Source organism: Ctenopharyngodon idella, chromosome 13 (genome assembly GCF_019924925.1).
Source record: "Ctenopharyngodon idella isolate HZGC_01 chromosome 13, HZGC01, whole genome shotgun sequence".
Classification (NCBI taxonomy): domain Eukaryota; kingdom Metazoa; phylum Chordata; class Actinopteri; order Cypriniformes; family Xenocyprididae; genus Ctenopharyngodon; species Ctenopharyngodon idella.
Window position 1 is genome coordinate 9,136,308 of NC_067232.1, and position 25,700 is coordinate 9,162,007.

The 25,700-nt window shown below is 36.0% G+C and overlaps 4 protein-coding genes across 4 annotated transcripts; 3 read left to right on the forward strand and 1 right to left on the reverse strand.

Moving 5' to 3' along the window:
• Window positions 1-2,122: 2,122 nt before the first annotated feature.
• Window positions 2,123-10,620, forward strand: lgalslb (lectin, galactoside-binding-like b). Its single transcript, XM_051918084.1, has 5 exons — window positions 2,123-2,394; window positions 2,818-2,904; window positions 2,986-3,074; window positions 4,815-5,004; window positions 6,860-10,620. Exons 1-5 carry the CDS (start codon window positions 2,362-2,364, stop codon window positions 7,001-7,003), a joined length of 543 nt encoding a protein of 180 aa, XP_051774044.1. The 5' UTR covers window positions 2,123-2,361; the 3' UTR covers window positions 7,004-10,620.
• Window positions 10,621-11,554: 934 nt separating this feature from the next.
• On the forward strand, window positions 11,555-14,004 carry echs1 (enoyl CoA hydratase, short chain, 1, mitochondrial). Its single transcript, XM_051918081.1, has 8 exons — window positions 11,555-11,719; window positions 12,063-12,260; window positions 12,352-12,479; window positions 12,570-12,669; window positions 12,778-12,882; window positions 12,966-13,085; window positions 13,259-13,326; window positions 13,413-14,004. Exons 1-8 carry the CDS (start codon window positions 11,629-11,631, stop codon window positions 13,476-13,478), a joined length of 876 nt encoding a protein of 291 aa, XP_051774041.1. The 5' UTR covers window positions 11,555-11,628; the 3' UTR covers window positions 13,479-14,004.
• A 2,141-nt stretch (window positions 14,005-16,145) lies between these two features.
• fuom (fucose mutarotase) lies at window positions 16,146-18,638 on the forward strand. The gene is made up of 6 exons (XM_051918085.1): window positions 16,146-16,391; window positions 16,900-16,968; window positions 17,276-17,343; window positions 17,476-17,574; window positions 17,772-17,845; window positions 17,929-18,638. The coding sequence occupies exons 1-6, from the start codon at window positions 16,307-16,309 to the stop codon at window positions 17,993-17,995; spliced, it is 462 nt and encodes a 153-aa protein (XP_051774045.1). The 5' UTR covers window positions 16,146-16,306; the 3' UTR covers window positions 17,996-18,638.
• si:ch211-217g15.3 (uncharacterized protein LOC368914 homolog) lies at window positions 18,257-20,316 on the reverse strand. Its single transcript, XM_051918082.1, has 4 exons — window positions 20,237-20,316; window positions 20,039-20,105; window positions 19,703-19,737; window positions 18,257-19,322 (listed from the first exon to the last, which is right to left on the reverse strand). Exons 1-4 carry the CDS (start codon window positions 20,242-20,244, stop codon window positions 18,800-18,802), a joined length of 633 nt encoding a protein of 210 aa, XP_051774042.1. The 5' UTR covers window positions 20,245-20,316; the 3' UTR covers window positions 18,257-18,799.
• Window positions 20,317-25,700: the final 5,384 nt, after the last annotated feature.

Here is a 25,700-nt window from a genome sequence, read left to right on the forward strand (position 1 = left end):
TCAGAACAGGAAGTAAGAAACAGACCACACACAGCTGCTGCATGGAGAGAGTGGGTGTGAGGAAGTGTGTGGGAGCTTGACATTCACAAAAACACACAATAAGCCATATTCAGTGAGGGAGAGACAGAGAAAAATAGACAGATTGCAATATATTGATATTGGGGAAGCAGACTGAGATAAAGTACTTGAATATGACATCCTAATTCTAAGTTTATTAGAATTGTCTGTGCCCAAAACACTTTGAGATATCCAACAGCTATTGTACACTTAGTCATATTAGCAGGTGACGGTTAATGTCAGTTGGAGGTTTGGACATTGGCATCATGTGAGGCAGGTGGGCGAGGTGTCCAACAGGCCCAAGCGGGCATGATCAGAGCATGGCGGGCAGTGCCAGGTCCGTCTGTGGTGCTTTCCGCCTGAGCAGGTGAGGAGAATGGAGCTGTGGGAGAGCAGTGCAGAGCGACTGCAGCATTAACCTAATTACAGGCTGGCCCTGCTAAATAAACACTTATTAAATTTGCATGCTCAAATACACTTCTGAACAGAGCAGGTCACAGTGCATGATGCAGCCTTTTGCTGTCACCCAAAGGTCCACACTTTGTTATAGAAGAATATTCATTAATCCACATAATGCATGCTGCTTAAAATAAAATATTTTGGTCCGAGATGCTGGGATAAGCTCCAGCCCTCCCACGACCCTGATAAACTGTATTGAGAATGGATGGATGAAAATTAAAAAATAAAATAAAAATAATAATATTAAAAAATAATAACATAATATAAAATAACATCCATCCAGGGTGTCCACTGCATTAGGCCCGAGATGTTGGGATAAGCTCCACTCCAGCTCTCACATGACCCTATAGGATAAGCAGTATCGAGAAAGGATTCATGGATATTTTTTTTTATAAAAAATAAAATAATTAATTAATAAATCTGAGATGTTGGGATAGGCTCCAGCATCCCTGTGACCCTGCTTAGGACAAAGGGTTTGGAAAATGGATGTATAAAAAAAAATAATAATAAAATGAAATAAAATACTGAAATAAAATAAATAAAATAAAAATCCATGTAATTAGAAGATATAGGATAATAAAAATAATTTATAAAAAAGTTTCTTTCCTTATTTATCCTTATTTAAGGTATTTAACTGCAGACCAACTATTTTGTGTTAAGACACCACAGAACCAAATCGTCAAGCTCTTAGATGGTTAACTGCATTACAGTGCCCCCAGTGTAACAGTTATTTGTACCAAGTTAGCAGAATCCTGTTAGCCCCTGCTGGTAGATGCTGTAACTGCACCAACTGCTACTGAAAAGCATGTTTCTCCATTGACGGCCATTCAAAATTAGCCATGTGCTCTGACTTTAGGCACTGACCGTATATAGAGCTGTAAAGAAAAGTCTGTTTCTGGCTATGATCATGGTGCTTGATTCATATCAATTCAGACACTTCAGTGCCATATTGATTGCCGGTCTTGAAAAGACTCACTGTGTATTAACTGTGAATGACAATCATTATTATGATGATTATGACTTTTTATATTATGATTCAGAGCTACAACACATTTAAATCACAAAAACTGTACATAAATGGCAATTTATATTACAACATTATATTATATTAGCTACTTATTGATGTATATTATCTCCATATTTATTTCCGTTAAACCTATTTTTATAGATTTCATATAGTAGCATAGTAAGAATGAACCGCGGATTTAAATAAATGTAGGAGTTTCTAAAAACATACACTACTGCCTTGGTGCCATTGGTCACAAGTGCCACTAGGGGTCTCCCTCTGACCGCTCATTGAGGGCGCACATTTCAAAGATCAGAAACACTGGAACAATGTCAATTCTTTCTCTCAGTATTAACCAACAAAACCACCACAACCAACAAAAAATGCAAAGCACAGAATGTGTTTACCTACCAACACATATTACATCAATATTTAAAAAAATTCTGAGTTACTACAAACAATATTACAAATACTGGCGTTAGTAATTTGTAACGTTTAAGCAAGCAAATAGCCATGTTTTAAAATACGAAAGTGGTAAAATGTGGCCACTCATTATTCTGTTGGTAATTATGCTCAGATGATCCAATGAGATCTGAGCAGATTAGGTTCATTTGGAGGCTGGATTAACCTCCACCCGTACGATAATCCGCGTCAGCATATTTCTTTCTCACGTAGAGACAATAGAATTGCTTCTTAATTCGTTTAGAGAATTTGTGTTTGTTTTATAATTTTCTTCTTGAACTTAGACACCTTGCAGCTCCCTGTCCAGTCTGCCACGACACTGATAGATTCCTAATCTGGACCGCCTTTGATAAGCATCCTATGGTATTTTGTTCAAGATGGCGGTGGCGAGCATGGAAAAGGACGCGATAGTAAGTCACAAATACCTTTATAATCTTACAGTGCTTCAGATTTTCATAACATAGCCATTATAGGTAATAGTAAGGGTATATTTAATACGAAGCGCAGTGGAAATCTGTATGCATCACATGAGAGGAGACGACTCGCTCCTCTCTCATACATAGAGTTGAAGAAAATCACAATGATTTTGTTGAAATGCACGGCAGACGTGGTAGATAGCAATTGACAGAATATTTCGAGCCTTATTTTATCGCTTCGTGTATTTGGTGCACATTTTGTGTTTGTTTTTTAAAAAGAAGTACAGATGCGGTGAAGGCGTGTCGTTTTATTGTTAAAATCTGCATGTGCATCTGCATTACAGCGCTCGCGCTGTGTTTCATCCTGCATCTTTAAGTGCTTTTTAAACTTGTAAATCTTCTCTTTCTCATTTGAAGAACACCGAAGATGATCTTCACCTTAATAATTCATTTGGAGATGCTGGGCTTATCTCCCCTGATAAAGAAGACATCTCTCGTATTCTGGTAGAGTAATGTTTAAAAGCAATCTTTGTTATGCTGTAGTTTATGTGGCATTGATATTTCCCCCCACATCTGATATACCAGACAGTTCCTTTCAGTGGACGGATCAGAGGTGGGATGAGGCCTGGGAAGAAGATCATTATAATGGGCATCATTGATCCAGAGCCAGACAGGTATGTTTTTACATTAAGATTGCATATTTAAGACTTTACACATTCTAGCATTAGCAAATAGTTACATCAGACAGAAGTTTTGTCTCAAAACCATGTAAGCTTCCTTAAACTGCATTTTTGGGCATCGTGGGCTCATATGCTGTCCAGATAGGCAGCAGCTTTGAGAAACAGCCAGAGCCTCTTGTTTCAGGTTGCTTTGGGTTGTAGATTTGCTCAAGAAAAGCACTGCATGGGTGTGTGCAAAGCTTAGAATTGATGGGTGTTTACATTAGCTGTTAAGGAAACATATCAAAGCTGTGAGAGCATTGGGTGTGTCTTGGAAATGTTTTAGTATGCTGATGCAAATAATCAGTGATAAATCACAAGATAGGGCGTTATTCAGCCTAATGTTCAGCCTGTGTGTGTGTGTGTGTTATACACACACATACAAATATGCATGCGTGTGTGTGTGTGTGTGTGTGTATATATGTATACCATTTTGTGATACAACATTACTGTCCAAAAGTTTAGGATGGATAAGATGTCCTTTGTTCTCAGCAAGCCTGTATTTATTTGATTAAAAAAATACAGTAAAACAGAAATATTGTGACACATTATTACTATTTAAAATGATTTTCTATTTTAATGTTTTAAAATGTAATTTATTCCTGTGATGGCAAAGCTGAATTTTCAGCATCATTACTCCACTCTTCAGTGTCACATGATCCTTCAGAAATCATTCTAATATGCTGATTTGGTCCTCAAGAAACATTTCTCATTATTATCAATGTTGTAAAGAGTTGTATTACAGTTTCCACCAAAAATATTAAGCAGCACATTTTGTTTTCAGGATTCATTGGAATAGAAGTTTCAAAAGAACTGCAATTATTTGACAGACATTTTTAGCAACATACATGTCTTGACTGTCATTTTTGATTAATTTAATGCATTTTTGCTGAATGAAAGTATTCATTTATTAAAAAAAAAAAAAAAAAAAACTTACCGACTGAACTTTTAAATGGTAGTTTAGTTATTTAATATTTGTTTAATACTAGTCCCAAAAGCTTTTTGTAGCACTTTACATTTATTCATTTGGCACACTCTTTTATCCAAAGTGAGACTTGCATTGTGTTCAGGGTCTGCATTTTGCCTGTATGTGTGTTACCTGAAAATCATTTGATTCCAGGCTCTACCAGTTTAGCTCATGGAGTTGAATGTGCTGGTTATTTTTTTGATAGTATAGTAATGGTTCCTGGCCTAAGGGAATGGAGCGGTTTGTTATCTTGATGGTGTAGTTTTTACATTGTAATTATGCTGCATTTTAACTAAATCTCACATTATGGTTCTGATATATCAATGGTTAAATGGTACTAATGTGTAATTTCAGCTCAGGAATTTAGCCTTTCTAAACAACCTGCTGATCCATTAGGAATGCACTGTGAGGCTCAAGTCAGTGTGATAATGGATGCCAACGCAGGCCTAAATCGCTATGAATTTATGTAAAATAGATGCATACTATTTTTCTGTAATGTTTGGTGCATTAGCACACAGTTTGTAATGCTTCATCATCCAACACTTGTCATATTTTTGTTAACACTAATGGCTAGTCATACGGTTATGCTAACATACTGAATGTATTAGTAAGGATGAATAAATCTTGAAAAAAGATAAATAACTTTAGAAGTGACATAAACCAGCTGTTTACATGCTTAATGTTTTATTATTGTTGTTTTTTTTTTTTTTTTTTTTTTTTTTACACAGCTTTGACATCAGTTTGAACTGTGGCCACAGTGAGGAGAAAGATGATGAAGAGCTCACTGATGTGGCCCTTAAACTCAGCGCACGATTCACTGAAAGGCAGTTCTTGAGGAATGCACGAGTCTCTGGGAAATGGAGTGAGGAGGAGGCACCCATAGCTTACTTCCCCTTCATCCCGGACCAGCCTTTCAGGGTAATGAGCTGAAACACTGACATCTACATGTTCTCTAATCTGAGATCTCTAATCTGCACAAAGCATGAGTCCAGGGTTGTGTCCAAAACAGATAGCAGCTTCCTCGTTGCCCAGTCAGTCAAACTTAACAGATACAGGCCCTGTTTCCAACTGGTATTAAGATGAATTTTGGTTGATCAGATCACAAGTGGACGACACTAAATACAGGTGTAAATGGAGTCTGAATCATTTTGAGCTTGTCCACTTTTGACCACTTCCAGAGGTAGTCGAAAACGCATTGGACCGGATTGCTTTCCTGGTGGAAACGCTCATGTGGTCGAATGTGTTTGAACAGCCACTAAACACCCCTTCTCTCCGCCTACTGACCTAATGCGTAAACAATATGGGAAGCACACTAACAAGACGGGATTTAAACTTTGTCGGTTTAAAGATAAAAAAATTTACCAAGCACCATTCCTGATTTCTAATGCACTCACAGCGTTCAGCGTGGTCTTGCAACTGTCAGAGCAGAAATGAAAGCTGCTGCTCTCCATATGTTTTTCCGTCGTCTCTGGGCGCGTTCATGTGTAAATTGCGCAATCTTATTTTGTCCATTAGATCGAAAGATCTGGAAAAAAACCCATACATTTACCCGCCCATAGACCCTCGCCTCGAGGAAATCAGGACAAAAGTGTTTGAAAGTGGACAAAAGAGATGGATTAAAATACCAGGTGTAATACCACGTGTGCTTGTGATCCGATCGACCAAAACGCATCTTCATACCAGGCGGAAAAATGGCCACAGATGTTGTATGAAGGTACCTCCTTCAGACTCTGTAATGTGATGTCTAAGGCAAAACCTCTTTTCTCCTCCTTTTTCTCCTCCAAGATATATTATATTAAGATAATATTTTAGTATGTTTGTAGTTATGTAGCATTAATTAAAATCAAGCTACATCAAAGGATTTTTAAATAATTTTCCTTAAAAAAAATAATACCTACAATAGTAGAATTAAATGCACAATAATGTGTGTGTGTGTATATATGTGTATATATATATATATATATACACACACACACACACATGCATTACTGTTAACCTACTAAAACCAAATTTTTTTTTTTTATACTGTACTTTTTTTTTTTTTTTTTTTTTTTTTTTTTTTCCTGGCAAAAATCATTTAAATTGATCAAATGTGACAAGAAACAAATTTTATTTCAAATATATGCTGTTATTTTGAATTTTATATTTATCAAAGTATCATTAAAAAAATATCACAGTTTCCACAAAAATATTAAGCAGCACAACTGTTTTCAACATTGATAAGAAATGTTTCTTGAACAGCAAATCAGCATATTAGAATGATTTCTGAAGGATCATGTGACACTGAAGACTGGAGTAATGATGCTGAAAATTCAGCTTTGACAAGCGTAGGAGTCTTCATTCAAAAACATAAAAAAAATCTTACAAACTACAATCTTTTTAATGGTGGTGTAGTGTCTATATAATACTGTCATTTTTTTTTTTCTTTTTTTCTTTTTTTTTTTTTTTCAAAAAGTATGGCTGCTTTTGTATGTCGGTTTATTCCCATAATATGCAATTACAGAATTATACCGTATGGCAAAGAGTTGTACGACCGAAGTGAGTAAAGATGCTGGAAGATAATGAGCGCTTACTGTTTGTAATTGGGGTTGAAGGCGAACCAAAAAATGGGTCACTGTTTCCAAATGTTGAGCTGAGATAAGCAGTCATGCAAAGTCAGACAAGCACTTCCTTTCAACACACTGTCCACAATGCGTCTCAGTGACTGACAAAGGATTCTTTTGATTTGATCTCATTTCACTCTTTTTCCCCTCTCCTTTCCCTGTTTGTACAGATTGAGATCCATTGCGAGCACCAGCGTTTTAGGATCTTTGTGGATGGACACCAGCTGTTTGACTTTTATCACAAAGTAAAGTCTTTGCTGGCCATTAATATGATCCGGATAGTTGGGAGTCTTCAGATCACCAAGCTGGGCTAAGCAAGCACACCTGAGCACGCTCCAGAAAGGACTTCTCACAGGTGACCGCGCGCACCTGTGCATTTGCCACAGGCAGTGAAGGCCTCTGGGCCGCAGCTCACACAAAGACATCAGCAACATCTGCATTTTCACTCCTTTTGCCCTCTAACCTCTCATTGGAATGATTTCTGAGTATTGTATCATAACAGGTTGGTGAATGGTTGCAATATCAGATGTGTGTTTTCCAGTATCCTTGCTTCACATTGTAGCTTATTTGTTTAGCTTTGATAATTTTTCAGGGATCACACACTTTGATATGCACTCTGTGGCAGTACCATGCGCCACTGGGATTTAGCTGCTCTCGATAGACACTGCCAATGTAGTCGTGCTTGTAGTCTAGCAGTGTAGTTTCAGAATGATCCAAAACTCAGGAAATCAGATAAAGTTGATTTACTTCATTTCATTCTGATGACAAAATGCTTTAAATTATTATTAGATAGGCTATCTTGACATACTTTGGCTGCTAATTGGAGCTCAGATTCAGCATTTGCCGTTCCGTCTGGGTTTGATTTACTTTATTTTATCTCAGTAATTTTTATGTTATTGGAAAGATGTTATTTGATCTCCAAATTGTGTAGTAGGGTGTATGGCATGCCTAAATAGCTGTTCCCTCCTGTATCTGGTCATTGCAACTATTCATTTTTTGGGAGATATACAGTGATCTGTCACACTAAATTGTTGTAGAATGTCACATTTTATTTAATTTGAGGTTAAGAGGAAGTTTTTATTTTTGGAAATGAAGCACTGAAATTTGATCATCCAGTCATTCTCTTCCAAGCCAGTGCAGTATTTAAGTACAACTGTATAATGTAAAATCTTTGGCAACCAAACCAACAAATTACTGCTTTTGGACACAGATGTTTATTTAGATTGTTTTCTGTGAGGAATGACTTTAGTGCAGTGATTTTTTTTTTTTTTTTTTTTTTTTTTTTTCCCCCACTCATCTGTTTACGCTTTATTATAAGCACCTAGTAAAAGTTGAAGGAGCAGAAATAACAGGGCTAAATTGTTTCTTGAATGTACCGTCATCCACTCACAGGCTTCGTAATAGCTTAGCTGTGGATGTAAAGCGAGTGTCTTCACAGAAAAAAAAATTATCCCGTCCTCCTTATTCTTACTCCTTATGTCACTCCTCTAAATATAAACACAGAAAAGGGTCAGCATATTTCCTGTGTTCAGCAATGCTTTTTGCCCCTCTACCCTGCACACCCACATTCCCACAATCCTCTCAGTTGTCTTCTGCTGCACCTTCACTTGTAGGACAGAATTAGTGTGATATCAGTGATTATTATTGCTACTAATTACATTAAATTACAATACCTGAGAAATGATTCTTGATTTGCGTTTATTTGCATGACATGCATAAACTACTGTTCAAAAGTTGGGGGTCAGTAAGATTTTTATGCTTTTGAAAGAAGTCTCTTATAATTACCAAGGCTGTTTATTTGATCATATTTGATCAAATGATTTTATATTTATGTAATTTATTCTTGTGATGGCAAAGCTGAATTTTCAGCATCATTACTCCAGTCTTCAGTGCCATGTGATCCTTCAGAAATCATTCTAATATGCTGATTTGGTGCTCAAAAAACATTTCTTATTATTATCAATGTTCAAAACAATTGTGCTGCTTAATATTTTTGTGGAAACCGTGATTCATTTTTTTTCATGATTCTATGATGAATAGTAAGTATTTTATTTGAAATATAAATCTTTTTTAACAAATGAAAGTCTTAACTGTCACTTTTGATCAATTTAATGCATCCTTGTTAAATTAAAGTGTTAATTTCTTAAACAAAAAAATCTTACTGACCCCAAACTTTTGAACGGTAGTGTATGTAGTACTACAGTCATGTCAACTGTTGTTGATAAATGTGCTCTGTACTGTAGTGAAGAAGCTGGCAATGCTTCTCATCAGTCAGTATTTATTCAGGTCAGTATTGTAATATTTTATATTATAATTACTCTTTGTGTCCTGGAACACATGGAAACCAAGGCAGTGATGAATGAAGTTGAAGGGCTGCTGTTTTTGTCTACTTTACTGGCCGATCTGCTTGCCTGAATTTCATGTGATGGAATAATGCTGTTATTTGCCAGAGAGTACTTAACACCAGCCAGAAACCATCTGCTCACATCAGTGTTTGGGTTAGAATTTTTATCGACTGCAATGGGGAACTGTTGTATTAAAGATCCTTAATGTGTTGAGAAGGTACTCCTGATAGAAAACTCCAGCTGAATAAACTATTGTACATTTAATGTGAAGTAGGCCATTTTTACACTCTGAATATATTGGCCGATTTTCTCTGCAACCGGTCATGTCACAAACTTATGCAGTGTTTATTTAATGAGAATTGGTATTGCAACACAAGCAATGTGGTCCTTGACCACACACCCATCTGACATGTTATGGCAAACACACTTTGATAGGACACATTTAGCAACTGAAACCTGGTCATCAGGACCAATACAATACACTTAACAGTATTGCTGTTTAACTGCTAAATCTGTGAGTTGCTTCATTTTGTCTGGTGCTGTTTTAATGTTGACCATCATTTGGTCTCTGAACAGTGAGTGTGTGTGAAATTACACCTGGATAATTGAAAAATGGGGAGGGAGAATCTTTATTTACAAAAATAACAGGTGAGAAAGGGCATATAAGGAGAGAATGTCAAAAGTGTTGACTGTGCTGTAAGAAACCTTAGTATAGTAATGGATTTCATTAATGTATTTGGCAGAAACTTGTTATCCAAAGTGACTTAAAGTGCATTCAGGGCGTATTAAAGTGTATTCATCAGACTCCCTATGATCCTTCTAATATTCCCTAATACAGATACCAGTTCTAATGCTTCCGTTTTCATTGCTGTTTCTTGTCTTGTATCTCAAAATAAATTAACAATCTTTCCAACTGTTCATATTTATGAGGGTTTAAAATGAATGTCTTGGTTGTAAACTATTGTTATGAAGCCTTCGAATTTTGGATGTACATATACTAAACAGGGCCTCTATATGCTTCATTGTTTTATATATATACTTTTTTGCTACTGCAATAATGTCTAGACACTAAAGAGAGTGTTTGATGGTGTATGTGATATTTAGTTTGAGTGTTCACTGGTTACCAATTCATCAACACTTCAGTTGGTTTCTTTATACTCTAGGTAGCATGGTACATGTTTTTTTTTTTCTTCTTTGGGATATTCAGAGCTTTTCTTTTAGAGCCCAATATGTCATTTCTTTTATTTGAAGACTATTTCAGAGGTGTATGTGTATTTCTAAAGTGGCCCATTATTTAGAGCTAGTTTGTGATGTTAGATGTAGTTGTACATCATTTCCATGAGTTAAATCAAGACCTGAAGAGTAGGTTTAGTGTACTTTCAAAACTTGGTATTTATCAGAAATGTGCCTATTGAAATACAGCATTGGTGTTTGGGATCTAAAATTGAATTCTTACTAATGACTTACACCAACAGACTCAATTGTAATGTAATGCAATGCACTTTTTTTCATGTGTGGTTAAAGCAAGTGTTGTAATTGAAATAAATCAAATAAAACAAACAATAAAACTTAAAATTTCCAAGGTATTACATGTTTGCCCTCTAGAATACCCTGTAAATATACTGCCATATATATATGTTACACCTAAAGAGTAGCAATTGAGTGAAAAAAGCATATGTGTGGATAAAAATGTGCATTACAAATACCTAAACGCACACCCCAAAATGATTAATACTATTTTGAAATCGCCATCTGCATAAACGTTTGATAGGTGAATGCATTGTTGTGTTTTGGTTTTACAGAAAAGATTATTTCATGGATTTTGTAACCTTCATGAGTTTCATTGCTTTTCTAACAGATTTACAGACCAATAAATCAATCTTTACGGACTTTGAAGTCATTTAATGTGTCCTAAGTAAGCACTTGGCAGTTTGCCCTTTCAAACAAAACCGAAGACCGTAAACAGCATCAAACCCTGCAAGAATAAAGCGCCCTCTACTGGCTAGTTTCTTCTATTGGAGAAAGAAATACATCAAGAATTAATATCATTAATACAAATTCTAGACTGTAATAATAAGTATAACGTTTTTTTAGACAATAATTAGCATTACCCCAAGATCATCATTCTTTATGTAAGCCATACAACCTCAGCTGGCAATAGAAATGACAGATTTGCACAATGTGGAGTTCATTCACAAAAATTGACCAATAGAGGGAGCTATAAGCACAAGAACGTGCTATACGTTGTTGCCATTATTTTTCCATCTAATCCTTGTTTTAAAACTAATCCAAGTATTAAACAGGGAATAAAAAAAAAACTCCTTAACACGTGTTTGTACATATTTGTGTGGCTCAACACTAAGAAAAGACAAATTCCCATTTGAGGTGATTTCGATAAAATCCAAGTATAGAATCAAATAAAAGACGTAAAAGAAATCACTCGCCTTATTCTATCTTTATTAAAACTGCAATCAAATGCTAACGGAAGAGGGGTTTCAAATACAATATCTGGCATCCTGATTACGCTGTGACGTCAGCATTGACAGCCAACCAACGCTTCAGCGTCGCAGTGTTACCGTTGACCTCGCACAACTATGGCGCTGCTCTGCAGATCCACAGGGTTACTTCTCAAAAACAGTAAACTGCTACCCTCTGCATTAGCAGCAACAAGGCAATGCAGTTCAGGTAACAGGAACCATGTCTACTTAAAAATAATGTCTACCTTTTTCTTGTCACTCTCGAGTTTTTCTTTGTTTGGAAACTTGCGTCATTTGCCTGCTCTGGTTCTGTGACTGACTGCTGAAAGTGTTGTTGTTCCTGCAACTTTATAATGGAAACATTGTGGCCTCTGCAGCTAACCTTCTGTGTGCTTGTTTACAATCCAAACATATCTTAAAAATAAGAATAGGAATATAAATATAATAAAGAGGTGATGTATTTGACAAAAATAAATTATGTTTTTAATCATTAAAAAATTGCATTGAGCCATTTTGAGTAAATTTGTCCCCTATCCTCATCTCTTTTGCAGGTGGCCAGTATCAGTATATACTCGTGGACAAAAAGGGTGAAAAGAAGAATGTCGGTTTCATCCAACTGAATAGACCAAAGGCCCTGAATGCTCTTTGTGATGGGCTTATGATGGAGGTGGGCAAAGCCCTTGATGCATTTGAGGATGACAGAGAAGTGGGAGCAATTGTCGTCACAGGGAGTGAAAAAGCCTTTGCAGGTGTGAAACTGTCAATAACATTATTTGTGTATTATATTGAATTCCTTTGGACTGGTCGTTGTATATTGTATTGACACTTTTGCTTTGATAGCTGGAGCTGATATTAAAGAGATGCAGAATCGAACCTTTCAAGAGTGCTATGGTGGAAACTTCTTGGCACATTGGAACCGGGTATCAACAGTCAAAAAGCCTGTTATTGCTGCTGTCAATGGGTTTGCGGTAGGTACATTTTTTTAGTAAGTCACTAGAAAGCCTGTTTAAACCTTAATTCCCACTCAAGCATGAACATGAAGTTTTTGTCCTGTCCAGCTTGGTGGAGGATGCGAGTTTGCCATGATGTGTGACATAATCTATGCTGGGGAGAAGGCGCAGTTCGGACAGCCAGAAATCTTGCTTGGGACCATTCCTGGTACAATAACACATCAGTTTTTTGATTATGTGGATTGATATAATTATAAATGGCAATATTTTTTTTTTAAATAAGCTAGCTGAGATCACATGATTTCTTTGGCTCAAGGTGCTGGTGGCACTCAGAGGCTTACAAGAGCAGTGGGAAAATCCCTTGCGATGGAGATGGTTCTCACAGGAGACCGAATCTCAGCTCAGGAGGCCAAACAGTCTGGTTTGTCTTTCAAATTTACAGTTGCACTACAGCTTCTTTCTTCTCACAGTTTAAAATGTGGACTAATGTATTCATCTTTATAGGTCTGGTAAGTAAAGTATTTCCTGTGGATCAGCTGGTTTCAGAAGCGATCAAATGTGGAGAGAAAATAGCTGGCAATTCCAAACTTGTCTCAGCCATGGCAAAGGAAGCTGTTAATGCAGGTAAGGGTTTCAATAGCGATTAGAAGATATTTTTTGTTGCTCAATTTATTCTGCTCATGTTTCATGAATAAGGCTTTCAACATTAGGCTCACGCATCAAAATAATAAAAAAAAATGCATATAATCCTCTGCAGCCTTTTAGAAACTGATAGTTTTTTTAAACTTTACTTACAGCATTTGAACTGACTTTAGCTGAGGGCAGTCGCCTTGAGAAAAGATTGTTCCATGCAACCTTTGCTACGGTGCGTCACTTTTCTTCCATTTATTCGTTTCCTTTTTAAGCAAAAAGATTACTTCTTTCTTGAACTTGCTGTGTTCTTGTTTTCAGGAGGACAGAAAAGAGGGCATGACTGCCTTTGTCGAGAAGAGAAAGGCTGCTTTCCAGGACAATTAAAAATCCAGTGGAAAAATATGGTGATGTTTAGATTGTGATCAAATGCTGATATTAAAATACTCTTAATTTGCCTTAATTTTATTATTTGGTGTTTATGAAAATAACATCAAGATTTATATAATTAGGCTGTCAGATGTGCATACCTGAAGTTTACTGGTTTCACATTTTATTATAATATTATCACTGAAATCTTTGCTGATACACCATATAGATGGATCCAATACATTAACTTCTGTGTAACTGAAACACTAAATTCATTATAATATACATTTGAACAGTTCAAAAGAGAGAATGCCATTGCCACAGCCTTCTTAAACTGTTTGTAATTACTGTACAACTCTATGTAAGATTTTGCAAAAATCCTCTGATTTGACTGTATGCTCTATCTGGCCATTCTTTGGCTCATTCATGAGGAATGAGGTGAGACCGCGCAATTACACTTTGTACACTCAAGGTGGTGCTGTGGGTGTACTTTCAGTCACTCGTGCAGCGTATCCAGTGAGATAATAAAATCGCTGTAGTAATATTTTGTAGCGGTGTTCTTTAAATTGTATATTTTCTATTAATCTAAAATTGTTTTATTACAATGTAATAGGCTATTAAGTGCTATAATTTGATGTAGGGCAATATAGGGGTTTGAGGGACGCGAATTATAGTTTTTATATAGCCTATAGCGCAAAGCAGGTTTTGTGCGGTATACTGAAGTTTGTTTATTGACTAACACGATTAACATATCTTCTTAACAAAAAAATATTTTTTTCCTAAACTTATTCTCAGTAACCAGGTCATCTTAAATAGCCTATATAACTATGTCCGATGTGTTGAAACTGAGAAATTTTAGGACGATGGTTTATAAATAACTAGTATTTTTCATCTTATTAATATGCGTTTTTTTCTGTTTTTGAAGATTATCTTAATTTTGTTTCGTTTTTCGTAAACCTAAATGCAGTTTATGAAATGTCGCTGCTTTAAACCAAACCGCTCAAACTTTCTAATTATTGATGAATCACTCTAAAGTTTCTAATGTCGCTTAATCGTCACCTGTCAGGTTAAAGATCACCAGAGAACTTGCAACCCACTTTTACGCATTAAACACTGACCATTTTATGTGAAATACAGCGTCCAGAAGGACCACAGCAAATGTAATTATAGGACGAGTCTATTCATCTCAATTGCACATCAACTGAGGGCATTTTCTCACTTGAAAATCTAGGCTTTTTTTCGCACGGCGTCGTTCCAAACACTCTCAAAAGTCCATAGCCTAATTGATTTTAATTTTCATTCAATATTCCCTCAGAGTCCAGCTTTCTTCTCAGCCCCTGGAACAAAACTTTTAAAAGAGGAGAAAAAAACGTTCTCTCCACACACCGCAACAGCACAAAGGTCTCCTTAAAGACAGCAAAAGAGAGGTTCCACTTTGAAGTCTATCCCCTGCTAACGAAAGGTCAAAATAATAAATGTAGACCGAATTGAGGCGCTCAGCTCAGACAAAAGAGGCAAAACGTTACATTTTGGCAAAGGCAGCTCCTCATAGCGTGATAAACTCATTTAAAAAAGCAGAACCAAAGAGGGAGCAGCATGGTTCCTCGGTAAAAGAAAAGAGCTTTGAACTGATCAGACAGTCTTGGCTCCTCCGAATGTCTTTTCTTCCATCAGTCTTCCATCTTTCCACTTTCACTCCACATTTAGCAGCTGCAAAGCCTCCACACACCTCTTTTGGAGCAAATTTCTCTGAATTACAACCACATCACCGGCGGTTCTTCATCAGTAGCAGCTGCACGTCTAGGTGTCGTTCTTCATTTAGACGGCGAGTTTAAGTTCAATTAGCTTGCTAATGTCTTTTTTTTTCTTCAAATAAATGTTCCAACTATGAAAAAAATGCTTTCCAGCCTTGTGTATCATCAAATTTCCATTTACCAACAATAACATTTGATTAGACATGGGGCCTATAATACTTCATATTTAACATGGGACCTTGTAGGAAATTTAATTTAATATCACTTTGGAACATATTTTCATATTTTAACACAATTTCACGCGCAGAACGTAGGCTATATGCGCGGAAATGTTTGAAAATCAGTGAGTGTTGTGAGTTCAGTCACTGCAGATGGTTAGATTGAGTACGCGTGGATTTTTCCTCAACATTGTACAATTAACTGGTTCACATTATGGGTAAGATTACAATATAATGCTTGATCGCCAGAGACTCAGAGACATGCATGATAAAACTGAAATAATGAATTTGCAAACACCTGTTGCTAGGCCGCTAGTAGGCTATATACTATTTAAAGATATGGATATTACAATAATGAGCGCCACTGATGTTACGCTATTTGTTTATTTTAGCAGTGTGCAAATTATTCAGTGACGATTCAATATATTTTTGAAATGTAAATGAATAAAAAACACTGTTTGTGTACCGACCAGAGTGGATGTTGCTCCCTCGTCCTCACACAAAGGATATTTCTGTTCTCCAGTGTAAATTTAGCGCTCTCTGACAGGTTAATGCAATTTTTATTAGGCTATTTGCACCCTGCTCAGTCTGAAAATGTAAGGAGGCATAAGTTCAAATGTATTCAAAAACAGTGCTGAACATGAATATGCCTTCTTATCCTGAAACAGATTCAGGCATAACCAGTCTTACTTGAACATAGATGAAGAAAAAACAGACTACTGTCACTGGTATGCAAAGGAACGCAAATTACGTAGCTATTCGAAACGCAGGTTGCGTTAGAAACGTAGGCTATTATTTCGTGTAACCAATTGAAATACATTAAAGGGTCACATGACTCCCCACAAACTCGCTTGTGTTCCGTCACTGCTTTGAAATGGTTATACTAAAAGGAATTCCATCGATACTTACGCCTGAGTTATTGTATGTTTTGGCGCAAATGGGTCATGGAGATGAACTAGGTAAGTCGTTAATGAGATCGGATCACATGCAGCGTCCCTTTTACGAACGTCAAGCCAAACCAAAGCTCTTGGATCACACGCTTCTGAATGAATATAAAGACGATATACCTGCTTGTACCATTATAGCATGTCCTTGGTTTATTTGAAGTTAGATGCGATTTAAAAACGCCACGGATAAATCCTTGTTCGAACAGTGAAACGGGAAGTGATTCTGCTTTGGCTGCGCTCCTTACAACACGCGCTTTCATTTCGATCATCAAAATGTCAGTCAAAAAACTTTGTAGGCTGTCTCTCATAAAAATGTCACATTTTTATTATGTCTAAGCTAAAACACATATCCACACTTTCGACTCCCGCTGATGTTGAAAAGCGTCGGTTTTCTGTCCGTCTGCAGCTTTGAGTGGATCTGGTTTGTCTAATGAGCACAGACGAGATGTCATTGCAACAATACTTTTATAAGAAATGAACGTCATGTATGGATTGTCATGTAGCCTATCACTTTTTTTAGTTCTTGCAGACGCAAATTTTCCAGCCACTTCTGTTTGCAAATGTGGTCCAGTGGAGATAAGAGCGGATGGTATGTGTCCTACTAAGTTACCTTAACAAAAATGTAGCTTCTAATTTCGAACATTGTAGATGCACTTTCGTTAAAAAAATCGAATGATTTTACACCTCTCTTATACTGTTTAAAAGAGATCTCATGTTAATTTATTATGATTTTACAGAAGCAATAATAATTATTTTGTAAATTATGGTTACCTTTGTAGATATTGACCCCAAAATAATTCTTAATATTAATTAGTTGAACAGCCAAAAATGTTAAATGTTTGTCACTGCACTGCTGTGCAAGGCAATCAGGTGTATGGTCTGTTTTATTCTTTAAGGTGTAGGTATACCAGAACTTCTGAAGGCAATACTGAAGCTTTTTCCTCTTGATACCTATGAGGATTCGGTGGGTGATAACATTCTCTGGCATCTTTAATTTTTTTTATATGGCTAAACCACAAAGTTAAACCCTGTTCATGTATGTAACTTTTCATAATTGTAGGTTGTGTCTGTAACTGAATATGGTCTGATTTGTTAGGCAGCTGTCATGGACCTTGTGCAGAGTGACAAATTAAAGGGGCTGAAAGTGCCGGTATGGGACCGGTACTCTGCCCTCCTGAAACAAGCAGGATCAGATGTAAGCTATTATATACATAAAAGGTCATAACTCATATGATGAGGACTATTCATCACTACTGAAATTATATTTGACCAAGCTAGGCTTACAAAGGGAATACAAATCATTTGTCCAGGATATCAAATTTATAGAAACACACATATATATATAAACCATACTCTAACAAACAGTCTTAAAAATTAACATGCTTTTTTCAGGGTAACTTCAACTTTGTTGAGCGGTTTGCATTTTATGAGCGTGCCAAGAAGGCATTTGCTGTAGTGGCAACTGGGTGAGCATTTATATTTATGATGATATGTTTAGCTATTTTTTATTTAAGAAAAATAATCGATGATCCTTAAATCTCTCTGACAGGGAGACTGCACTGTACGGAAATCTTATCATCAAGAAAGGTGTCATTCCGCCTGATGAACAATGCTGAAAGAGGAGCTGTTTGGTACAGTTTTTCATTACCAAAGCGATTAGACCAAAAATCCTATAGATAATGCACATGCAAAATATCTTTATATAATTGATAGAAAACTATTGTATATGTTATTACTTATATAAAAATGTATGTATGTTGTTAATTTAGTGCCTTCATTTTAGATTTAGAAAAGGTTACTCAGTTACATTTTTTCTGTTCATATTGTCTGTAATAATGTGATGTATAATAAGTAATATGACAATTTCTCTAATAAAAAGAGAAAAATCATACAATTCATACGGCAAAACAATTAGAAAATTCTTAACTGTATCCGCCTTTCTTTGATTGATTAAAAAAAATTAAGTTTTGTGAACTGAAAATTAGCTCTGTTCAGCAAGATTTAATTTTTTTAAAATTTACCTATTTTAAGTTTTAGCTCTTTTGTGCGACAGGTGTAGCTCAATCCTCACCTGGCAGCATTTCATTATGTTGCCTATTGTTCTGTGAATCAATACTTTTGCTTTTCCTATAATACTTTGCCTTAATAAGTACTTTCTATTTTTTTTTTTTTTTTAATTTTATTATGATTGTATAAAAATGTATTTCATTTACTTATTTATTTAAAAATGATTCAATAAAAAACAGTAAGTGAACCATATGGCTTACTAGTTATGGTATACTTTTTCTATGTTTAATACTGTATTTTAAAAAAATCATACTAAGACACATTTTATGATTTTAACAATAGAGATCATTTAATTAAAACTGCACAATGAATTAACATCCAGCAGTCATTTAGACACAACAAGACTTATTTTGTCATTGCTTATGATAAAGTTCATCCAGGTCTACCTCTGGCTCTGTGTGCACTCTTTTGGGGTGAACGGGGAATATATTCATCGCCTGCTGGTCAGACTGATGTCCTTTGAGATCTGCGTGGTACAGGTCATCTTTGTCCTCTTCAGGGCTTGAGTAGATGGGCCTGGCATTACCTCCAATTACATCCTTCTCTCCTCTCATTGGCTCAACAGCTACACCAAACATGCCGTGGTATAGACCGTCCCTGTCTTCTTCTGGTTTGTCATACTTCTGTACCTGATCGTGTCTCAGTGGCTGAAAGTAGTTTTCATGCTGTTTTGGGTCAGCTGGATGTTTTATATCAAAGGGGTGGTAGAGAGCATCTTTATCCTCTTCAGGTCTGTTGTATTTCTGCTGAATTTCCTCTTTTACAGCTTTCCAAATCAACATGTTAGGATCGATGTCAAAATCTGTAATATCCATGTCCTGTGGTGGCTCCACCTCCTTCATTCCTAGGATTATCTTCCCATTGGGATGATCAAAACTGGAAAATACCATGGAAAAGGAATATTTTGTGAATATTTGGTTGTATTGAAATATATATATTTTAAATTTATGTTTTAAAAATTTTATGGTTACACTATAAATTCTCACTATTAACTATGACTTTTGCCTAATAACTGCTTATTAATAGTAAGGTAGTTGTCAAGTTTTGGTATTGGGTAGGATTAAGGGATGTAGAATTTGGTAATGCAGAATAAGGCAGTATGTGCTTTATAAGTACTTATAAATAGCCAATATCCTAGAAATATGCTAGTTAATAGTAAGAATTGGACCCTAAACTAAAGTGTTAACATTTTTATATATACTGTATACCTACTTAGATCCTTCACGGTGTGTGCAGAAAGCAAGACAAGTACTTACACTGTGTCCTGAACTGCTTTGCTGAAAACTTTTTCCTGTAAAAGCAAGATTTAAAAAAAATTAATAAATATGTTTAAAATAACCCAATAAAAGGTGGAAGAGTACTGCCTCAGTAGTCACAGTTTGATATATAAGAAAATACATTAAAATTGATGTTAAATTCTTTACATCCTTTTCTTCTTGCTCAAAATGGCAAGAAGGGTCAGGGCAGACCTTGTAAAAACAGTTGTAATTAAAAGCGACTATAGCCATTGTTTGTTTTTTTCTTTTGTAACATAAGACAGTCAAAATATTTTGCTGTAAATTAAGAGTGTCCATATTAGAAGTTAAACATACCTTGGGCCTGTATGGCTTGGCCGAAGTGCTGAACAGCAGCACTGATAGGCAGATTAGAACAGAAAACCTTTAATGTGGGAAACACAACATGAGTGTTCAAGCACTACTGAAAATAATAATAATAAAGATAGAAACCTACTTTGAGTAAAAAACAGTAAAAAATATCTATATGTAACACAGAAGCTCATTAAAACTCACCTCATCATAGTGGTTCTGATACAGTGACTATCACAAATTTGAAAGCTGTTTTACATGGAGATGTTAAGACCAAACAATCTTACCTGTAATAAAAAAAGATCAAAGTTCAGCAAAAAAAACCTGACTTTGGACCCTGAACTCTATGCGAGGAATTCTGCTGTATTTTATTAGCCTACTGTTATTGTTGTTAATATTCTTTCTCCAGGTAATTAAGATTTCATTGAAACAAACACTATACAACTGCGCCAAAGCTGCGTTTAGATCACCCGATTATTAAAATGATTTGGCATTTTAAATCTGTCATTTCTGCACTTTTTGCCGAACACTGCTATTATGTAATCTTTAATATGATAAAGGAAGCTAAACACACCTTTCAACATAAGAGTCTAAGGTTCAGCACAATTGAAAACTGATCATCATTCGCAGTTATCTGACCTACAGTATGTTATCGAAGATTGATAGGCTATAATAAATGTAATGATGCGCGTGTATATGACTGTGGGAAAAGCAGAAGGGAATCGGAGTCTTCGAGGCGGCTTCTCAGTCAACGACGGTTTATTGCGGATTACAGTCGAAAACACATTTAAAAATATGGAAACCCTTTATAATAAGTATCGAATATTTAATGTAGTCTACATGTGATTTAATAGTGACACGACTAATTAGGAATAACGTAAAATCTGTAACGTTTTTATTCAACACAAAAATCCTATAATGTTTTGGTTTATGTTTGAGGCAGACGTCCGACAACTAGACGCTAGTAAATGCAGTATAGGGTCAGGTTTGGGTTGAGGATTAAGGATTAAAGGTTACTTAGACTTCGGGATTCTGCCAGGGCTCCAACCACCCAAGTGGTGCTCTTTTCCCAAGCACCAAATAAAAACACAAGCCTGTAGTCACGGGGTACGACGCACATCCACAAGAGCTCTTGAAATCATATCTAGCTATCTGTGTAATGTTCATCAATTTATGTGAAAACTATAAGCTATGTAATAGTTAACTAAGTAAGCTAACTAGTTATAAAGTAGACAAGCACATGCTGTTGAAGTGGAAGATGGACGTCTTTTGTTTGTGGCCTGAAACTGCATGCAGAAGATTTATAATAATTACAAGGGAAACAAGGACCTAAAACTCATTGTGAATGTTGCTGTTGTGATGAATTGCAAAACATTTCATGACCAGGTTCAGGTTTGTGAAGCATTTTAACGGGCTAGTTCACCCAAAAATGAAAATTCTGTCATTTATTACTCACCCTCATGTCGTTCCACACCCGTAAGACCTTCGTTCATCTTCAGAACACAAATTAAGATATTTTTGAATAAAATCCAATGGCTCAGTGAGGCATTTACACTGAGCCATTTACAGTTCTGTATTGCCAGCAAAATAATTAACACTTTTAAATGCCAAGAAAGCTACTAAAGACATATTTAAAACAGTTCATGTGACTACAGTGGTTCAACCTTAATGTTATGAAGTGACGAGAATACTTTTTGTGCACCAAAAAAACAACTTTATTCAACAATATCTAGTGATGGGCGATTTCAAAACACTGCTTCATGAAGCTTCGAAGCTTTACGAATCTTTTGTTTCGAATCAGTGGTTCGGAGCGTGTATCAAACTGCCAAAGTCACGTAATTTCAGTAAGCGAGGCTTCGTTACGTCACAAGTGTTTCAAAATGTTTAGAAATTTCAATGGTTCACTTGACTTTGGCAGTTTGATACACGCTCCGAACCACTGTCGAAGACACCCGTCTTACGGGTGTGGAATGTCATGAGGGTGAGTAATTAATGACAGAATTTTCATTTTGGGTGAACTAACCCTTTAATGTATTCCATGGAATTTTTTTGCATAGCCCACTTTTAATATTTTGTTATTAACACATTGGTGGCAGGGTAAACAACTGCAACTAATAAATGGCAACTAGCTCAACGAAAGGCCTCTGAGACATTGCATTGAGTTGATTCACGTTTGAAAAGCTGCTGCGTGATAGGCCGCACAGCATCATGTTTGTTCAGAAAGCCCCTTTTGTAAATGCTATTGCTATCCCATGGTGACTAATGGCACCCGTGCAGACGCTCTCATCTCCCACGGAACTGAGTCAAAAATCTGTGCAGCAGCAAACAGCGTCTGACTGTGCGGCGTGAGACTGAGGGCAGACGAGTGCTCTGTGATCTTAATGCCAAGTGCTTGGCCTCATTACCGGGCTTATTGCAGGATCAAGTGCGAGATGATGTTTACTCACGGCTCGAGTGGAGACAACTTGAGTCACAGTCTCACTCTCACCTGGAAGGCTGTTTCAAAAGGCTCTCAGTAGGAAATGTGTGGCACCTGAGTTCTTCGCATGAGGAATTTATTCCAGTCAGTGTATTAACAAAGCCTTCAAGGCATCTCTGTAGAAAACATTCTCCTTTTCTCACCACTCTGACTGTGCATACCTGTAATTAGACAGATTGTGATTTTAATGCAGCCGAAGCCTGTGGGGCCCCATACAGCGCTTTGATGCTTGTTTCACAGCCATAATACTCAAGTGGTTAAAAAGCGGAACAGGAATGATCAAACCTGCTTGGTTAATGAATACAAATTATGGCATTATCTCTGGAGTTACATGTTTTGTGGACTATTATGATGTCGCATGTTCTTCTATTTGTTGTTCTAAATGAATGTGTTTTGTGACAGTATATGTATGCGCTCCTCACAAACCATGACTAAATAGAACATGTTTGCTTATTTGGTAACTTTATGAACCAGACTTATGCTGTACAAACCACAGGAAATAGCATAGAAGGAAAACATAAGCATGACTTAGGAACCTGAGGACAATATTCATGCGTAAATCAACTGAATGTCTGTCACGTCTTTTACTTTCCATTTTAAACAATAGATTATTTGATTGGAGAGAATTTCCATCCAAAATATTCATGCTGCAAAACACACCACTGACCTAGACAAGAAACTTTAAGGTTATGATTTTTAAGTTGAAATTTATTAAAGCATAAAAATTTCAAAAGCACAAATGCTGTTTTTCTATAGCTCAGATCTACAACACTGTGGAATATATTAAACATCCAGATTTTATAAAACTTAAAATTATTTAAGTTATTTAAATGCAGTAATAATACACCATGTCAAAATTGTAAGTATTTAGCTTTTGTTATTTCTTTAATTTCTGGTATTTTCATGTAGAATGATTTTATATGCAGTTGTTGTGGCATTTTTTTAAGGTTATGAGGGTTATTATTTTAAGGTCATAAGGGTTATCAGATATCATAATAATTACTTAAAAGAAAACAACTTAACCTTAGAGTTTTCACGCTAAAACTGTTTATAAGAAAAATATTTTTTTTAGTGTGTTCTGTAGTGAGCAACAAAAAAATCTCTTTAGTCAAGCATAGTCTGCTAATTATGACAGCAATCATTTGATTTCTTTTTTAAATTTTTGATTTAAAATCAAAAGGCCCATAACCTCTGTTGTTGTCAATGAGTGTAAATTCTCTTGCATTGTTCTTTAAAATATTTGATTGCATATAAATAAATACACAATAAACTGAAAACAGTAATAAATGATTGTCTATTTACTTTTATTTAATACTATAGGGTTCCCATATTTGCCTTCTCTTGCACATCGGCAGTCCACTAATTTATCTTTTAATAGAATAAGCTCAGGAACTTAAGAAAAATAACATTGTGGGCATCAATAGTAATTTCTGGTCTTGTCAGAAATGTGCTACACGCGGCTGATGAACAGCCACACCCAGCCAAGCTGGATTTAATTAAATTGACACTGCTGTGCCTTTTCTCTCCATCAGCCGCACAGTTGCTGAGAGATGGACTGTAGGAGCTAATGGCCCACGGCATGGAACTAAATTAAGTGCTACAAAGTATTTATTGGGGCCAGTTATGTGGACCTCGTGCTTGATCAAGCACCTTCTCTTGTTGCCAAGGTAATCAGGGTTTGTATATAGAAACATTTTGGGAGAGAGAGTGGTTGTGTAAAAACAAAGAAGAGCAAACAAAACTTACAGAAATCTGCAGCATCTTATGATCAATAAAACATGAATGTGCCTCATTATGACAGTCTTGCCCACTGAAATTTCATTTTTAGATATTTGTTGACAAATTTGTATATACTCACTGTTGCATAAATCTGTATTGAACAGTTGGCATAGTCAACAGTTGTCACAGCTATTGGGTTTCCAACCACAAAATCAATGCAAAACTTACTGTTCTTGACCCCTCAGTCACAAAAAAGCACTGACAACCCAAATGCAAAAACTAACAAACATTTAATATCTGCTCAAAGGCTAAATATTACTACCCAGCTAACAGGGAACGTTCTCAGAACTTTGTCTAATGTTCTAGCAAGGTTCTCTCAAAGAACAAGCGTTCTTCCAGTAATGCCAATAGAACGTTTGTTCTAGGTTATCTGGTATTTAATAATGTTCTCAAAACATTTGCACAAAAATGTTTTAGTTGGACACTCATCTTTTTTTTTTTTTTTTAAATGTTACTATGCTTGTTTCTGAATGTTCAGAGAACTTTCAAAAGTAACATTGTTTGCAAAATGATAAAATGGAATATTTCCTTAACAATAGAATAACCAAGAAAAAAAAAAATTGACATTTTGAATGTTCAGAGAACATTTAGAAATAATGTTTCATAACTTAATGGTAACATTAGCAAAATATATATATATATTTTTTTTTTCAATAAAATAGCTGGGTTGACGATCTGGTATATTGTTATTTAGAAAATGCGTGTGTTCACACAGCTCTCTTCAGAAATGCCTAACTCAACAAATTTAGTACTAAGAGCTATAATTGATTTATTAATCAACACGACTGCGCACAACCCCTAACCACAGATGTCAGCAACATCATCACTGCCATATTTCTATAGCTCAAACACCCACACAAACCATATGCCTTGTGTAGACATGATGAGTTATCAAATCTAAATGAAATATCTTGATCTAACAGCAGCACAGACATGCATTTTTGTCTCATAACTTTCAAGGGCCCACTAGATATGATCTCATTTACTCATAAAATGTAAACCTGGATTTATTTTTCTTGGGCTGGGTCCAAACTCCCACTGTGTATGTTCTTCTTTGAGTCTCTCCAGGAATGTTCCAGAACTCTGCGTTGCTCAGTCACTGCGGCTAACAGCGAAACACGAGTTCTGTGTGAAACACTGCCCGTGGTCACTGCTGCCTATAGAACGCTACATGCCCAAACTATACATTTCATATGACATACACACTGTGATTGTTTTTACCATCATTGTGGATGTTCAAATAAAGCAGAATTAATGGCAATATGGCAAAAATACACATTTTGTTGCTGTAGGTGTCAAAGAAAAGTAGACATATTTAAATTACAGAGGGCTAAACATACTCAGTGTGTTTACAATTATGGTATTTCTTTTCATATTCTGTAAACCCTCATTTTAAGCTTGGCCGGCACC

What these genes read in the sequence shown, in the direction of transcription:
- lgalslb (XM_051918084.1), top strand. Translation starts at nt 2,362, where the DNA reads ATGGCGGTGGCGAGCATGGAAAAGGACGCGATA. An exon ending in AAGACATCTCTCGTATTCTG is followed by an intron (nt 2,905 to 2,985) that starts GTAGAGTAATGT and finishes CTGATATACCAG; the next exon opens with ACAGTTCCTTTCAGTGGACG. An exon ending in TCCCGGACCAGCCTTTCAGG is followed by an intron (nt 5,005 to 6,859) that starts GTAATGAGCTGA and finishes CTGTTTGTACAG; the next exon opens with ATTGAGATCCATTGCGAGCA.
- echs1 (XM_051918081.1), top strand. Translation starts at nt 11,629, where the DNA reads ATGGCGCTGCTCTGCAGATCCACAGGGTTACTTCTCAAAAACAGTAAA. An exon ending in CTGCTGTCAATGGGTTTGCG is followed by an intron (nt 12,480 to 12,569) that starts GTAGGTACATTT and finishes TGTCCTGTCCAG; the next exon opens with CTTGGTGGAGGATGCGAGTT. An exon ending in CTTGCTTGGGACCATTCCTG is followed by an intron (nt 12,670 to 12,777) that starts GTACAATAACAC and finishes CTTTGGCTCAAG; the next exon opens with GTGCTGGTGGCACTCAGAGG.
- fuom (XM_051918085.1), top strand. Translation starts at nt 16,307, where the DNA reads ATGGTTATACTAAAAGGAATTCCATCGATACTTACGCCTGAGTTATTG. An exon ending in GGGTCATGGAGATGAACTAG is followed by an intron (nt 16,392 to 16,899) that starts GTAAGTCGTTAA and finishes CACTTTTTTTAG; the next exon opens with TTCTTGCAGACGCAAATTTT. An exon ending in AGTGGAGATAAGAGCGGATG is followed by an intron (nt 16,969 to 17,275) that starts GTATGTGTCCTA and finishes TTATTCTTTAAG; the next exon opens with GTGTAGGTATACCAGAACTT.
- si:ch211-217g15.3 (XM_051918082.1), bottom strand. An exon ending in CCAAGCCATACAGGCCCAAG is followed by an intron (nt 19,738 to 20,038) that starts GTATGTTTAACT and finishes TTGCTTTTACAG; the next exon opens with GAAAAAGTTTTCAGCAAAGC. An exon ending in AAAGCAGTTCAGGACACAGT is followed by an intron (nt 19,323 to 19,702) that starts GTAAGTACTTGT and finishes GGTATTTTCCAG; the next exon opens with TTTTGATCATCCCAATGGGA.